Source organism: Mytilus galloprovincialis, chromosome 1 (assembly GCF_965363235.1).
Source record: "Mytilus galloprovincialis chromosome 1, xbMytGall1.hap1.1, whole genome shotgun sequence".
NCBI classification, from domain to species: Eukaryota; Metazoa; Mollusca; class Bivalvia; order Mytilida; family Mytilidae; genus Mytilus; species Mytilus galloprovincialis.
Window position 1 is genome coordinate 32,274,695 of NC_134838.1, and position 16,307 is coordinate 32,291,001.

The 16,307-nt window shown below is 31.9% G+C and overlaps 1 protein-coding gene across 1 annotated transcript; it reads left to right on the forward strand.

Annotated features, from left to right (window-relative positions):
• Positions 1-290: 290 nt before the first annotated feature.
• Positions 291-9,061, forward strand: LOC143071636 (ADP-ribosylation factor-like protein 8A). Its single transcript, XM_076246083.1, has 6 exons — positions 291-488; positions 3,013-3,093; positions 5,646-5,719; positions 6,736-6,897; positions 7,835-7,905; positions 8,415-9,061. The coding sequence occupies exons 1-6, from the start codon at positions 366-368 to the stop codon at positions 8,459-8,461; spliced, it is 558 nt and encodes a 185-aa protein (XP_076102198.1). The 5' UTR covers positions 291-365; the 3' UTR covers positions 8,462-9,061.
• The last annotated feature ends 7,246 nt before the right edge of the window (positions 9,062-16,307 follow it).

Sequence of the window (16,307 nt, forward strand, 5' to 3'; positions counted from 1 at the left end):
TGCCCCCCTCTTAGTAGTCTCAGTTCTCATTTTTGAGCATCTTCTTCAGAATCTCGAACACACAAAATATATGGAAAAATTATAATTTCAGAAGATATCCTGCATAGGAAAGAACTGAAGGCTATAAACGCCTTTGGAACTTTCGTTCTTTGTCTTTTTCGGAGAACTCGATCATGCTTCGTAAGTATTAACGTAAATTCGTTTGTTTTAAAAATCTTCAAAATTTACATATTGATTGTTTTGGACTTTGACTTCATTTTTAACGATAACATCAATGACTTCCGAATGTATTAAATGTATTATGTCATGTGATCTTTGTATGTCCAGGAAGATTCTTATTTTGTCCAAATAATTTCGTATACACAATGTTTTCCTTCTTTCAGAGGATATTAGACTGGTTTAAAAGTCTCTTCTGGAAGGAAGAGATGGAATTGACTTTAGTTGGTCTTCAATATTCCGGGAAAACAACGTTTGTAAATGTTATAGCGGTGAGTGACAGTTGACTGTTGAGTCAAATCAGCATTTTTGTTTAAATGACAATTAGTCATGTGTATCGATATGCACATCATATTTGTGAAAATAGTAGTTATGTTTAGATATAAGTTTTGGTGACTAAATGCATCAATTTTAAATAAAATTTAATGAATGTATTTTTTTTATGGGTGTGGGAATAATTTGAAGATAACACATGCATGTCATATCCTCCTATAATTGGTTTTTGTACTATAAAGAATGCATTGTGACAAGTTACGTCCATTGAAAAAGCATGAAACGACTGATAGTACCAATTCATATGATGTGCTAAAACATAATCTGATGATACATTTATATGAACCAATCATTATGAGGCAAGAGTACACATGTACATGTACATTGTGAGCTCCCGACGGCACCTCAAATGACCGAATAACACTGTTAATGTCCGAATAACACTTGTCATGACAAAATAACACTAGGAATTTCAATATTAGCACATATTGGGGACTTTTAAACATCGATTATTAAATAATAGTATATTGTCGATGTATTTTATAACTTATAAATGATTTACAAAAAGCAGATAAGTACATAAAAAACTTTTTAAAATTTAGTGTGTACATCTAACATAGGGGGGGATAGGACCTTTATCGGGACTCCGGGATCGGGTGTTTTTAAGCTCGGGATTTCGGGATTGACCCTTTCGGGATCCGGGAATCCTTTTTTTCGGATTTCGGGATATCGGGATTTGCTTTATTTAAATTCGGGACCTCTGGATTTCGTTTTTTCAAGTCTGGGATTTCGGGATCAAGACCCCTCCTATCCCCCCTCTAACATGGTGACCTCAGAAATCACAATGGCCGCCATGACGATGTACACGCTAAATTTAAAATTATCTTTATGAACTTATCTGCTTTCTGTAAATCATTTTTAAGTTAAAGAAATACATCGATAATATATTATTTTAACATGTTTAAAAGTCACCAACATTATTAAAATTTCAAGTGTTATTCTGTCATTACAAGTGTTATTTGGATAATAATAGTGTTATTCAGCTCCTGAAACCAAGGATATTTTGGCATGTACAAATGTATATTTACGAATTGGTGTGTACATGTATATGTACATATCATTTTAATACCTTTTTGGGTTTGGAGTTTGATAAGATAAAGAAGATGTGTTACATGTATGTCCCAATGAGACAACTCTCCAAAAGAGACCAAATGACACAGAAATTAACAACTAAAGGTCACCCTACGCCTTCAACAATGAGCAAAACCCCGTTCCGCATAGTCAGCTTCAAAAGGCCCCGAAATGACAAATGTAAAACAATTCAAACGAGAAAACTTACGGCCTAATTAAAGAACAAAAAATGACTAAAACCAAAAATGTAACACATCAACAAACGACAACCACTGAACTACAGGCCCCTGACTTGGAACAGGCACATACATACAGAATGTGGTGGGGGTAAACATGTAAGCTGGATCCCAAACCTCCCCTAACCTGGGACAGTTATGTGACAGTACAACATACATGTAAGAATGAACTTTAAAATGTTTAAAAATCAGTTGAAAAAGGCTGAACTCATCAGATGGATACAAATAGAAATACATCTAACAAAAACACACAGTGGACGTGGCCGGGTACTTGTATATTCCAACAACAAAAGGGCACTAAGTTCTGATCTGAGTGACAGCTAGTTCAAAGCCTGTGACTAACAACTTATAAAAAAAATCATGGGACTAAGACTAAATGTATGCTCATGATGCTTGGTCTAATACATTGCAAATCTCGGGTGTATGCATGTTCAGATTCAAAGGGGATAAGAAATAATAATCAAGAGGATCATTAGGTTTTTTCTACATCATTCATGTATGACATTTACACTTTGAACAATGTATGAATGCTTCAGCAAAAATGGTTTAACTTTCAAATACATTTTAAGAAATTTGATCATGCCTTGTTCTTTGTCATTTTGATATGGGTACATATATGTATGCATTATATTTGTCAATATCTTTATACTAAGCTTTTATGAGGTATAAAATGTTACATGTACATGTATATATATTTGTTTTTGTATACCATATACGTCCTGAGCAGTTCGTGATAATATTGTCCGAAAGATCTTATATTTTCTATGTTAAATTTATTTATGACTTTCATGTACATTTTACCTATCTACAGTGTACATGTATAGACAATAGGTAATTGTTCATTGACCATATAAATTACGTTGACCACTAGAATCAATAGATGCATTTTTTGTCACCATGTTGCTGCAGTTATTTCATTGATATACATGTAACATTAACGTTATAAGAGTCCTTTGATTCTTAATTTCCAATTACAATCTACATGTACATCTACATGATCTAAGAGACTGCATCTACACATAATTTTACGAATTTTTTATTTTTCTTTAATACCAATCACACTGCCAATGGTCATGATAGTATACATGTATTTGCCAAATATTTGAAAACCTGTATTAATCATGTTAATAGATGTGTATCTGTTTTGTATTTACAGTCAGGTCAGTTTAGTGAGGACATGATTCCAACAGTAGGGTTTAACATGAGAAAAATTACCAAGGGGAATGTTACAATAAAAGTAAGTAATAGTAGTACACTTTTAGTAGACATAAGAAAACTAGGGATAGGAAAATTTACAACTTGAAATTTTATTAAAAAAAAGTGAAACATTTTGTACACTTGTACATGTTGTAATAAACAAAGTTTCACAAAATACAAAACATAAAAAGTAGAACTTTAATATAATTAATCTAAATACAAGATTTAATCAAACTTGAAAGAGATTTGAAAAAAATATATGTAAAATTGGTTTTTATCATGTTTGTCCGAGACACAATTTAGTGATAAGATTTTATACCAGTGCATGTGTCAGTCCAAATAAATCCAAATGAGACAGACTTATTTCAAGAACTCTGCTGTCTACTTTCCAGCCAAAATGTAATTGATTCAGTTTATACACACCATACTCAACAATCCATCCACATCATCATATACAAATACATGTACCGGTACATGTAATGTATACAAACTTCTGCTTTCTTATTTAACATTATAAGAATCTCATTTTTAGCTCACCTGGCCTAAAAGGCCATGTGAGCTTTTCTCATCACTTGGCGTCCGTCGTCGTCGTCGTCGTCGTCGTCGTCGTCGTCTGTCGTCGTTAACAATTTTTCAAACATCTTCTCCTCTGAAACTACTGAATGGATTTGAATGAAACTTAACATGATTGTTCCTTAGTATATCCTGCACAAAATGTGCGCTTCGATTTTTGATCCGTCAAAAAACATGGCCGCCGTTACTTAAAATAGAACATAGGGGTCAAATGCAGTTTTTGGCTTATATCTCAAAAACGAAAGCATTTAGAGCAAATCTGACATGGGGTAAAAATGTTCATTAGGTCAAGATCTATCAGCCCTGAAATTTTCAGATGAATCAAACAAACCATTGTTGGGTTGCTGCCACTTAATTGGTAATTTTAAGGAAATTTTGCAGTTTTTGGTCATTATCTTGAATATTATTATAGATAAAGATAAACTGTAAACAGCAAAAAAGATCAGCAAAGTAAGATCTACAAATAAGTTAATATGACCAAAATTGTCAATTGACCCCTTAAGGGGTTATTGTCCTTTAATGACAATTTTTCACAATTTGTTCATCATATTTGCCAACTTTAAAAAATCTTCTCCTCTGAAACTACTGAATGGATTTGGTTAAAACTTTGCATGATTGTTCCTTAGATTATCCTGCACAAAGTGTGTGCTTTGATTTTTGATCCGTCAAAAAACATGGCCGCCGTTACTTAAAATAGAACATAGGGGTCAAATGCAGTTTTTGGCTTATATCTCAAAAACAAAAGCATTTAGAGCAAATCTGACATGGAGTAAAAATGTTCATTAGGTCAAGATCTATCAGCCCTGAAATTTTCAGATGAATCAAACAAACCATTGTTGGGTTGCTGCCACTTAATTGGTAATTTTAAGGAAATTTTGCAGTTTTTGGTCATTATCTTGAATATTATTATAGATAAAGATAAACTGTAAACAGCAAAAAAGATCAGCAAAGTAAGATCTACAAATAAGTCAATTTGACCAAAATTGTCAATTGACCCCTGAAGGGGTTATTGTCCTTTAATAACAATTTTTCACAATTTGTTCATCATATTTGCTAACTTTAAAAAATCTTCTCCTCTGAAACTACTGAATGGATTTGGTTAAAACTTAGCATGGTTGTTCCTTAGATTATCCTGCACAAAGTGTGTGCTTTGATTTTTGATCCGTCAAAAAACATGGCCGCCGTTACTTAAAATAGAACATAGGGGTCAAATGCAGTTTTTGGCTTATATCTCAAAAACGAAAGCATTAAGAGCAAATCTGACATGGAGTAAAAATGTTCATTAGGTCAATATCTATCAGCCGTGAAATTTTCAGATGAATCAAACATCCAATTGTTGGGTTGCTGCCACTTAATTGGTAATTTTAAGGAAATTTTGCAGTTTTTGGTCATTATCTTGAATATTATTATAGATAAAGATAAACTGTTAACAGCAAATATGATCAGCAAAGTAAGATCTACAAATAAGTCAATTTGACCAAAATTGTCAATTGACCTCTTTAGGAGTTATTGCCCTTTAAAGACTTTTTTCACAATTTGTTCACCGTGTTGACTTACTTTAAAAAATCTTCTCTTATGAAACTGCTGTATCAATTTCAGCCAAACTTAGGCTAAATGAGTTTCAGAGTTTCAGAGTATCTAGTATAAATTTTATATTTCATTTCCTTGTATGTCAAGAAACATAGCTCCTATGGCTAAAATAGAACATAGGAGAAAATGATTTTTTTTTGCTTTTGAAGAAAATAGGACGATTCAAAGAACATTTAAATAAATTGAAAAGCCAAAATAATCATTGATGAGAGATTAAACCAAAAAAATTCAGGTGAGCGATTCAGGCTCTTGAGAGCCTCTTGTTAACATTAAGAGATTACTTATCTTCAGTGCAAACTATGTTCACAGCATATGAATACTGCAATGTTTCACAATTTTTGGTTAATTTACAGGTATATCATATATATGGTGTCATATTGCTATATTAATATATATAGCTATGACAATTGATCTCATTTCTATTTTCAGTTATGGGATATTGGTGGTCAGCCAAGGTTCAGAACAATGTGGGAGAGATATTGTCGAGGGGTTAATGCAATAGTGTATGTATTTAATAGTAGTTATCTATTATAATTATATTACAATATTGAAGAAGATTTAAATATATGAGGAACTCTATAGAGAATGATTCAGATGCAAGTCTCCTGATTTGACCCTATAGCTACTGCCTACATGTATTATTTCTCATTCTAATCCAAGCAACACGGTATTGAAATTAAACAAATTGAGAATTAAAAGAATAGTTCAATGCTTTCATTTCTTTACACTGATTTCTCATGTATTTTTCTCAAATAAACTGTAAATGGAATTTCCCATAATTCATTGAAATAACCTGAATTGAAAAGTGCTACATGTATATGATGTGAATTCAGTATGATTTATCAAATAAGTTATGCCATTATGAGCTGAATGCCAGTTTAGGGACCAATACACCATCAGCAAAACTATAAATAAACTCATCCTTTATACCAGGATTAAAAAAAATAAAAGAGACCAACAAAAGAAATCAGTACTGTTTCTCTATTCTGTGTTTTGTCAAGGGACTTGTGTCCAGAATAAATGACCCCTTCTTTTCTATTTTACACTCCTCCTCATGTAGATGGGGTATATTGTATTCACCTTGTCCATCTATTCATACAATAGATATTTCTGTCACACTTTTCTATGGTAGAGAGGGGATATGACCTTTGTCAGGACTCCAGGATTGGGTCTTTTTAAGCTCGGGTTTTTGGGATTGACCCTTTCGGGATCCGGGAATTCTTTTTTCGAATTTCAGGATGTCAGGATTTTAATTTATTTAAATTTGGGACCTCAGGATTTTACGTTTTTTAAGCCTGGGATTTCGGGATCAGGACCCCTCCTATCCCCCATGGTACTTATCAACAGAATGACTTAATAAATATTTGATTATCAGCTTGACAGTGGTTAATAGTATAACATATTGTACACCTACTTACTATTTTCCAATGATTTTAATTTTTACATGTAATGGTATGGTATGCTAAGCATGAAAATGTGTGAATTTTTGTATTAATTTTAATAGCTAATGTAATTTTAGATATATGGTAGATGCTGCTGACCCAGATAAGATAGAACCATCACGGAATGAATTACACCATTTATTAGACAAACCACAGCTTCAAGGCATTCCCGTCTTAGTTCTAGGCAATAAGAGAGATTTAGCTGGGGCATTAGATGAAAGACAGCTCATAGAAAGAATGTAAGTTTGAAAACAGTAATGTGTCTTATTTTTATTTAGTATTCAGTTGTACCAGTATACATGATGTTCAAGACTTACATGTACATGTTATATGAAATTTTCATTGTTTGCAAAAACATATTTGGTTTGGAGGGATTTAAAAATAATTGCTTTTGTCTAAAGGTTAATACCTTTGGAATCAATATTTATAGATATGTACTACAAAATGTAGGTACTAAATAATAAGGATAGATAGAGGGAGCAACAGAATTCTTAAAGATTGGTACCCATACACAGCAATAATTTCTCAGTATTTTATGGATACTTACATTTGTAATTTAATTAAAATATATTGTTTTGATTTTTTTTTCTGAACCTATTGGTATATACTAGAAAATTGTGGTAATAAAATGTACTATAATAATATCATCAATAAATTAGATAAATGTGATTTTTTTTTTAGGTAAAAAATAATTTTACAACAGGAAAATTGTTTCCTGAGAAGGAAATAAAATACATTGTACATCATGTACATAAGGCCAATTTCTGTGGTTCTCAAATTCTACCATGTGACCACATGTACCAGCAAAATGGACTATGTTTATTGATGATAAGATAAATTTACAGGTTCTCAAATTCTACCATGTGACCACATGTACCAGCAAAATGGACTATGTTTATTGATGATAAGATAAATTTACAGTCTCAATATCCAGACAGTATTTAGTTTGTTAATATCAACAGTAGTCATGGTAACATAGTTCTTATAACAATTACTTGATTAGAATATGTTTTTACTGTGTTTACCAAAGAGGTTTTGTCCATTCATAATCATCAACCATCTTCCTGCTATTGGTGCAAAATACACATAAATAATTAGAACATGTTTTAGAGATAATATGTTTAGAGCTAAATGTATGAAAAAGTGTACTTTATAAAAAAAAGAATATCGTTTCAGGAACCTCTCAGCGATTCAAGACAGAGAAATATGTTGTTATTCAATATCATGTAAAGAAAAAGAAAATATTGGTAAGTTGACAAAGATACTGTATCTAATACATGTACCACCCTCTAAAGAGGCTAACAAATAAGTTATTGTTTTCTTATGCCTCTGTTGCAGTGGAGAGGACATTGAGTGTTACTCCTGTCTGTCTGTTTGTTCATCAGTATGTCCCAAATTGGTTTCTGTTCTCCATCTTTAGCTTGCCTCAACCAAATGTTTTGAAACTTATACACTGCTTATTACCAAAAAACACAGATCAAGTTCTACTGTATGTGTGTCACTTTTACTTTTCTCAAGTTATGCCCCTTCACAAATTTATATGAAAGCAAGGGCATCATCTGTGTCCCATGGATACATTCTCCATTTATTTTAAAATGATTGACTTACATTGTTAGACAGGATTTATGTCAAGCATTACAGTCTCTATATAAGTGATCAACAAAAGAATATAAGCCAGGGTGAGAGAAGCTTCCTTTATGCATATTATTGATGCCTCAAGAATGAATACTTACTGTACACTTTCATTTCTTTTCAGATATTACATTACAGTGGTTGATACAGCACTCTAAGTCTGGAAGGTAGACATATATGGGTCTAATTTAGTCGGGACTGTGAAGAGTGGATGAATGTTTCGTATGAGGAACAAATGTGATATATATATGAAATAGCACTAACTTTTATGATAAAGTGGAGGTTGCAAAGAAAGATTTTTATTGTATATTTATCAGACGAAATAGTTGACAATGCAAACACATATATGTTGTATTGTATTAAATTTTGTTAATTTTTTTTGAAACTTTGAAAATGTTTTATTTTGTTTATTGAATGAAAGAGAAAAGATTTGTTGGTTGACTGCAGTTTAAGGAATTAGAAATTGACACCATTGTTAAATATCACAGCAGCAAACCATCATTGTACCAGTGAATAAACATTCCAAAAGGAATTACACATATTACAAGGTCAGGTCAAGGTTAAAGAAGGATAAGTCTTGTAGTCAGTCTAATCATCTTTACTTACATATAAGTTAAATAACTTTATAATTATAATTACATGTATATGAATATGTGGTAATGGAAAAAATGTGCTGAAATTAAATTTAAACCATAAACATGTGTAACCGTTATGTTTACATTTTTTTTACAATACATGCAAATTCACAAACCATCATTAATTCAATTTAAGACATGATTTGTACATATGCTTAAGATAAGTTTCTTATAAACTCAATTAACTTTCCATTTAGTAAATTCAAATTTGCACTGGTAAAATTTGTAAATAACATAAATTTAATTCCTATCTTAATATCTTTTTGAAAGAACTTTTTGCTATAATGAATTTAAAAACAAGCTTTCTTATAGCACATCTTCAACCTTTTCACTAGTGTAAAAAACTTTATTTAATCATCTAAAATTTGAGTGCTGAAGTGGAATGTTTGGGCTACTGTAAATACGAAAACATAATTTTGGATGAGTTATACTAATATTGTACAATAAGCGAAAGCATGATTTGTGATGTTTAGAATGAGTTACATGTAGTACTGGCCAAAACTTTTCTTCAATAGTTTTATATATTTCTATATTTTGATTATTTTAATGAGTTATTTGGTGCATAATTATCGACAGCTATTTATTACTTAAAATACCCTTAGATGTAGTGTATACACATATATTATATTTATTTAAATGTGCTGTTTTCATAGGCGACATTTTATGTATGTATGTAAGTGTGGTAAATCATTGTCCTTTGTACCGGTAATGTCAGAAGTAACATTACTCTCTTAGGCCATGTAAATTAACTGGTCTTCATATTCTTTTGAATCAGAATTATCAAGATTAATTTTTTTGGGCAATTTATTTTGTAAGACCATAATTTAAAGAAATAATAAGTCTTATCCCTGCCACCCTCATTATTATTAGAGCCATTTTGTTTAAATTTTGCTTACTGGTTTATTTTTCTTTCATTTTAGTTGAACATCACAAAAAAAAAATATAGAATTTGCTTGCCAACCCTTATTAAAAAAAACTATGAGTATCAGGATTTTTTTTTTATTATTATGGCCTACCAGATATACTTTATAATTACTCTTAAGTGAAGTAGGGGCACCTGTATCAATTTTGAGCAAATTAGCTATTTGTATATGATATACTCGTATTACGCCATATATATGTCAACTATTCTGATATTAATTTTGATTGGCATTAAATATCTATGTTAATGTTAAATGTTCAGCCCCCTAGTTACTATGCTTGTGACCTAATAGCTTTTATGTGACATCAGGGGCGGATCCAGCCATTTTAAAAAAGGGGGGGTTCCTAACCCAGGACAAAGGGGGGGTTCCAATTACATATCCCCATTCAAATGCATTGATCGTCCAAAAAAAAGGGGGGTTTCCAACCCCCGGAACCCCCCCTCTGGATCCGCGCCTGGACATAACATCTTTATAAACCATCTAGGGCATTAGAAAGATGTGTCTTTAAAAACATTTATGTTAAGTGTAAACATATTTAAACATACAAATAGGTAAAATTTTGTTTACAGAATGTTATTAAATATTTAGCTGGTCTCAACCTAAATAATGAGTCAAAATTATAAATATCATAGAGTTCTCATTTAAAAAAAAATATCATCAAAAATAATCTTTATTGATTTATTTATTAACTGATATAATGAAAATAAAATTTAATTGAATATTCTTAATATTTGAAAGACCTCAAAAGTTGCACTTTTAAAACATATATTTATATATCATTTTAATGAAAAATTCAAGTGATTGTGTATGACTTCATTTTGTAGGCTTATTAATGACCTTATTACACCTACTCATCTTAATAAAATAAGTACTTAAAATACATAATATAATTAAAATTTGGATGAGTTAAGATTTCATCAGTATACAGGACAGAGTACTTAAAGCTGTGAATAGTAAAAGTACTAGTCCTTGAACTTAAGCCTCAAATCATTTCTATATATCCAGTCCAATTACATTACCTCATTTTATGTCCGATTGTAAACTTTGACTTTTAGAAAGTGACAGAAAATGTATGTAAGCCACAACTTTTCTGTTATTTAAAAAATATAAACATCTAACTACCAAAACATTATCTATGACAGGAAAGGACAAAAACATGCCTTGTTCCCTATCATAGGAAACACATGTGAATAACCTATTACCAAAAAAACAAAACAAATGACAACAAAGGACAACTTACCTTTTCAAACATACTTTTTTTTTTTTAACAGATAGCACATGCTTTCTATTAATTAAGAGATATGTTATACTATTTAATTTAAGTACTATTATTTTATGTTAATACTCAAACTTACAGCTTGAATTGTGTTATGTATGTCTGATTGATTGTCATGTTGTGTGTCATGTGGTGTGTCATGTGATGTCAGAATGGATCAACATTTTGAAACTTCTCCATATTTGGGTAAACATATGATCAAAGTTAGTCTTGATGTAGATTTCTATCAATTATAAATGTTGTCAATATCAGGGGAGATAATCATTGCTGCTTCATTCTTCCCACCACATTATTTTAGTACAACAATTGAAATAAAGTGTAATGAATGAACTTAATCTTTTTTTATGCCCCACCTACGAAAGTAGAGGGGCATTATGTTTTCTGGTATGTGCCTCCGTTCGTCCGTCCGTCTGTGCGTCTGTTCGCTTCAGGTTAAAGTTTTTGGTCAAGGTAGTTTTTGAAGAAGTTGAAGTCTAATCAACTTGAAACTTAAGTACACATGTTCCCTATGATATGATTTTTCTAATTTTCATTCCAAATTAAACTTTTGACCCTAATTTCACGGTCCACTGAACATAGAAAATGATAGTGCAAGTGGGGCATCCGTGTACTTGGGACACATTCTTGTTTTAAACTGCCATGACTGTGTTTTGTATATTTCTGCGACAATAAGCTAAGACAGAGAAAAACCAAACGACAAACCAGTAAACACATGGTCTTTTAAGAATTGACAGGTGCCTTAACAGTATGTCAAGCATTAAATCATCCCCTTTCTAAATAAAGTTTGCAATATCTAATAAGATGCAAAATTTCTACATGCAGCAAAATGAGTTCTGGAGATGACAAAAAAAAACATTAATATATAACAAAAGACCCCCACCGACAAGGTTCTCAACCTGTACATGAATTTTTATCGTGGGATTAATATAAAATTAAGAAGATATGGTTTGATTGCCATTGAGAAAACTCCACAAGAAACCAAATGGTACAGAATTTTACAACTACAGGGTACTGTATGGCCTTCAACAATGAATTAAACCCCATTAATTAATTTTTGGAGATCCTACCCCTTTTGAATGTGTAAATTATTCGTCTTTAACAGATTTGATCTTTCGTAAATACTGAATTTACAGGAGACACTGTAACTAATAAAAAGTAATAATTCTTGTATGATTTGCATATTAGGGAATACGTTGATATGATTGGTCGAGAGGACTTCTGGTAGTTGATCTTGACGTTGGTTATTTTTCGATAGACGATGTTGAACGAACTTCTTTTGTAACCAATGTTAACAAGATGGCAGCAATAATAACACCAACATTAACAAAATTTATTTCACTGCATGTTTATCGTTAAATAATATAACAAAAACAAAAAGATTCATTTGACTGATAATAAGAGTTTATGTAGCTTATTTTTATCAGATTACAAATTTCATGGAGAACATATTTTTGCGTAACCCAACTAATAAATTCATGCCTATTCAATGACACAAATATACAACCAACGTGGGATAGAGGTTACGAGTGTGGAAACATATTTTCTCTATTTCCAATTTTAAAGAATTGTAAGGATTAAATGGACTTTTATTTGTTTGTGAGTGAATTGGTCGACTTTATACACCAATAAATTCCTTTAAAAAGGCGTTTAATCCTAAAATAATTACACTTAGAAAGGCATACATTTGTATTACTATACCTGTTACACCCTTGAATTCAACAATACAAGTTTCACCATTTCTATTTGACCCAATTACACTTTGCAAATGGTAGAACTGGTCAGCAATTTTAAACTGCTCTGCAAGAGTTATCTTTATTTTTTTTCCAATGTTTTCAAATTTGTAAAAACACAAAACAGACAAGAAAAAAAAAAAAAAAAACTTATGTGTCTGCATCAATGGATGATCAGGTTAATAGTGTCTATGTACAATAAGACTGAGTGTACATTTTTTGTTGCTGCTTATTCTAAAGGAAAGCACAAACTCAGTGCTAAATCGATTCTGGGTGAAAAGCACCTCAACTAATGCTTTTTTTCAAAATCAATTTTTACTCTCCAGTTTTAGCAATTAAAATGCAACATTTCAGATTAATATCATATTGATTAAATTATGAAATGACCCTTACCTTTATAAAATGAGCAACACAATGGTGCCACATGTGGAACAGGATCTGATTATCCTTCAAGAGCACTTGAGATCACCCCTGGCTTTTGGTGGGGTTTGTGTTGTTTAGTCTTTAGTTTTCTATGTTGTGTCTTGTGTACTATTGTATGGCTGTCTTTTTCTGTTTTAGCCATGGCGTTGTCAGTTTATGTTCTTTCTATGATTTTAAATGTCCCTGTGGTATCTTTCGCCCCCTTTTTCGATTGATGGATTAGTCAAGATATGAAACAATAGATCTAGACTTATCAGGATATGAAACAGAATAGATCTAGACTTATATGAAAATTCTCTGTCTTATTTAGAAATTGTTTGAACTAAAGGTAGAAAAACTTAACTTTTACACTAATGCAGAAGAGGAACTTGGATTTTGCATGTATTGGTAATCTAACTGATACTTGGAATTTTTAAAATCCACACCAGATTCCTTCTAACCATCTTGGAGGCTATGAAGTCTGGAGTTATGATTACTGGTAAAATAGAGATAAGGAACAGTGGCCAATCCAGAAATTATCATAAATGTGGGCTCGCTGACTGGCTAAGAGGATACTGCTGCAGACATCCTTCTGTGATTCCCTATATAAACAACCAATTTTTTTCAACAAATTAGGTAGGAGGCGCTAGTCCGCCTCTGAGTAATTGAAGAAGTAATCAGCTTGTTAAAATGGTTGTTGATTATATTGCTTAATAAAATGGTCACCAAGGCCAAACTAAATTTTCAAATTCTTACTGCGACTCACTCTTATGTGGTGGTCAACAATCAACTCAGTAGCATCATTTCTTACTAAGTGGTTTAAAATTTATATTTCTAGAATTACGGTGTATCATTCTGTTAGGACTAGTTATCTACAACTGAATATTACAGCTGAATTCAATGAATGCAATTATTTCTATTGATGGTGAAAACAAACAACTCTCTGCAACGTCCCCCACTTATGGACATATTTTATTTGAACAAGGGTAATAGCTCCAATATATATTTTTTTATTCAACATTTTGATAAAATATCCTACAAGAAATGTTTGTGTGTGACTGCTCAAACTGCAATTTTTTTATATAATTTTTATTACCAAGGGACAAGGGTCATGACTATAACTTACTGGTGGTGTTTAATGACCTTGACTGGCTGCTGAGCACATGCACGGTCCAATTATCTATCTTATCCAAGACAAAAATTCATAATATGACAGAATGTATGATCATGATGGAGAGCGCTTACAATATAATTTTCCAACAAATTTAAAAATTTCTAAGGGACACAACTCAAAAGAGGGACGAAAGATACCAGAGGGGCAGTCAAACTCATAAATGGAAAATAAACTGACAACACCTGGCTTAAAATGAAAGAAGACAAACAGACAAACAAAAGAACACATGACACAACATGGAAAACTAAAGAATATTAGCAACACGAACCGCACCAAAAACTTGGGGTGACAACAATTGAAATAAATGTAAACAAGAATGTGTCCATAGTACACGGATGCCCCACTCGCATTATCATTTTCTATGTTCAGTAGACCGTGAAATTGGGGTCAAAACTATAATTTGGCAATTAAATTAGAAAGATCATATCATAGGTAACATGTGTACTAAGTTTGAAGTTGATTGGACTTCAACTTCATCAAAAACTACCTTGACCAAAAATTTAACCTGAAACTTGCACTATTCAGTGGAACGTGAAATTAGGGTCAAAAGTCTAATTTGGCAAATAAATTAGAAAGATCATATCATAGGGAACATGTGTACTTAGTTTGAAGTTGATTGGACTTCAACTTCATCAAAAACTACCTTGACCAAAAACTTTAACCTGAAACTTGCACTATTATTTTCTATGTTCAGTGGACTATGAAATTGGGGTAAAAACTCTAATTTGGCAATTAAATTAGAAAGATCATATATCATAGTGAACATGTGTACTAAATTTGAAGTTGATTGGACTTCAACTTCATCAAAAACTACCTTGACCAAAAACTTTAACCTGAACGAACGGACGGACAGATGGAAGGACGGACGGATGCACAGACCAGAAAACATAATGCCCCTCTACTATCATAGGTGGGGCATAAAAATGAACTTAATCAAACTCGTCTTATATTATTGGCATAAACTTTGGATATAATTTCAAAAAGATCCTACAAGAAAAGTAGGATTCATTGAGGGGGTTAACAATACAATTACAATGTGTTATTTTTCCAAGGGCATTACTCCTGGTGAAACAATTGATCAGCACTTGTTTTCGACTCTCCAAGACATTGCTAATATAAAACCCTAAATACAATTTTATAAAAATCTGGAAAGAAATTTTGTATGCATGAGATTAACTTAAAGGTCAGACGAAAGCGTTTCTATGTCCACCGCACCACTTGGCAAACTTGAAAAAAATTGAGTTATTGAGCCCATCCACAACTGGTCTTGAGGAGAACAATGCTGTATACCGATGTTTAGATGTGATTTCCTTATATGTGTCCTTGACATGCTGTATCATTGATGCATACCAAACTTCTCATTTTATTCATATCCTATAGCTTAAAAATCTCATGTTAAATTTTCAAATATTAAGTTAAACTGTAACAAAACTACTTTGTAACAATCAAACATTCATTTTATAGTTAACTTACAGAACCTGTAGTATTCATGAAAGTTTACACATAGATATAGGGAGATGTGGTATGAGTGCTAATGAGATAACTCTCCATCCAAGTCACAATTCATAAAAGTAAATCTTTATAGGTTAAAGTATGGTCTTCAAAACGTAGCTTTTGCTCACACTGAACAGCAAGCTATAAAGGCCCCCAAAAATTACTAGTGTCAAACCATTCAAATGGGAAAACCAACGGTCTAACCTATATAAAAACGAGGTACGAGAAACTCTTATGAACCACATAAACAGACGAAAACCACTGAACATCAGATTCTTGACTTAGGACAGGTGCAAACGATTGCAGTGGGATTAAACGTTTTAATGGTACCAAACCTTCTCCCTTTTAAAGATAAGGGATTGACACCAAGTAGGCCATTAGAT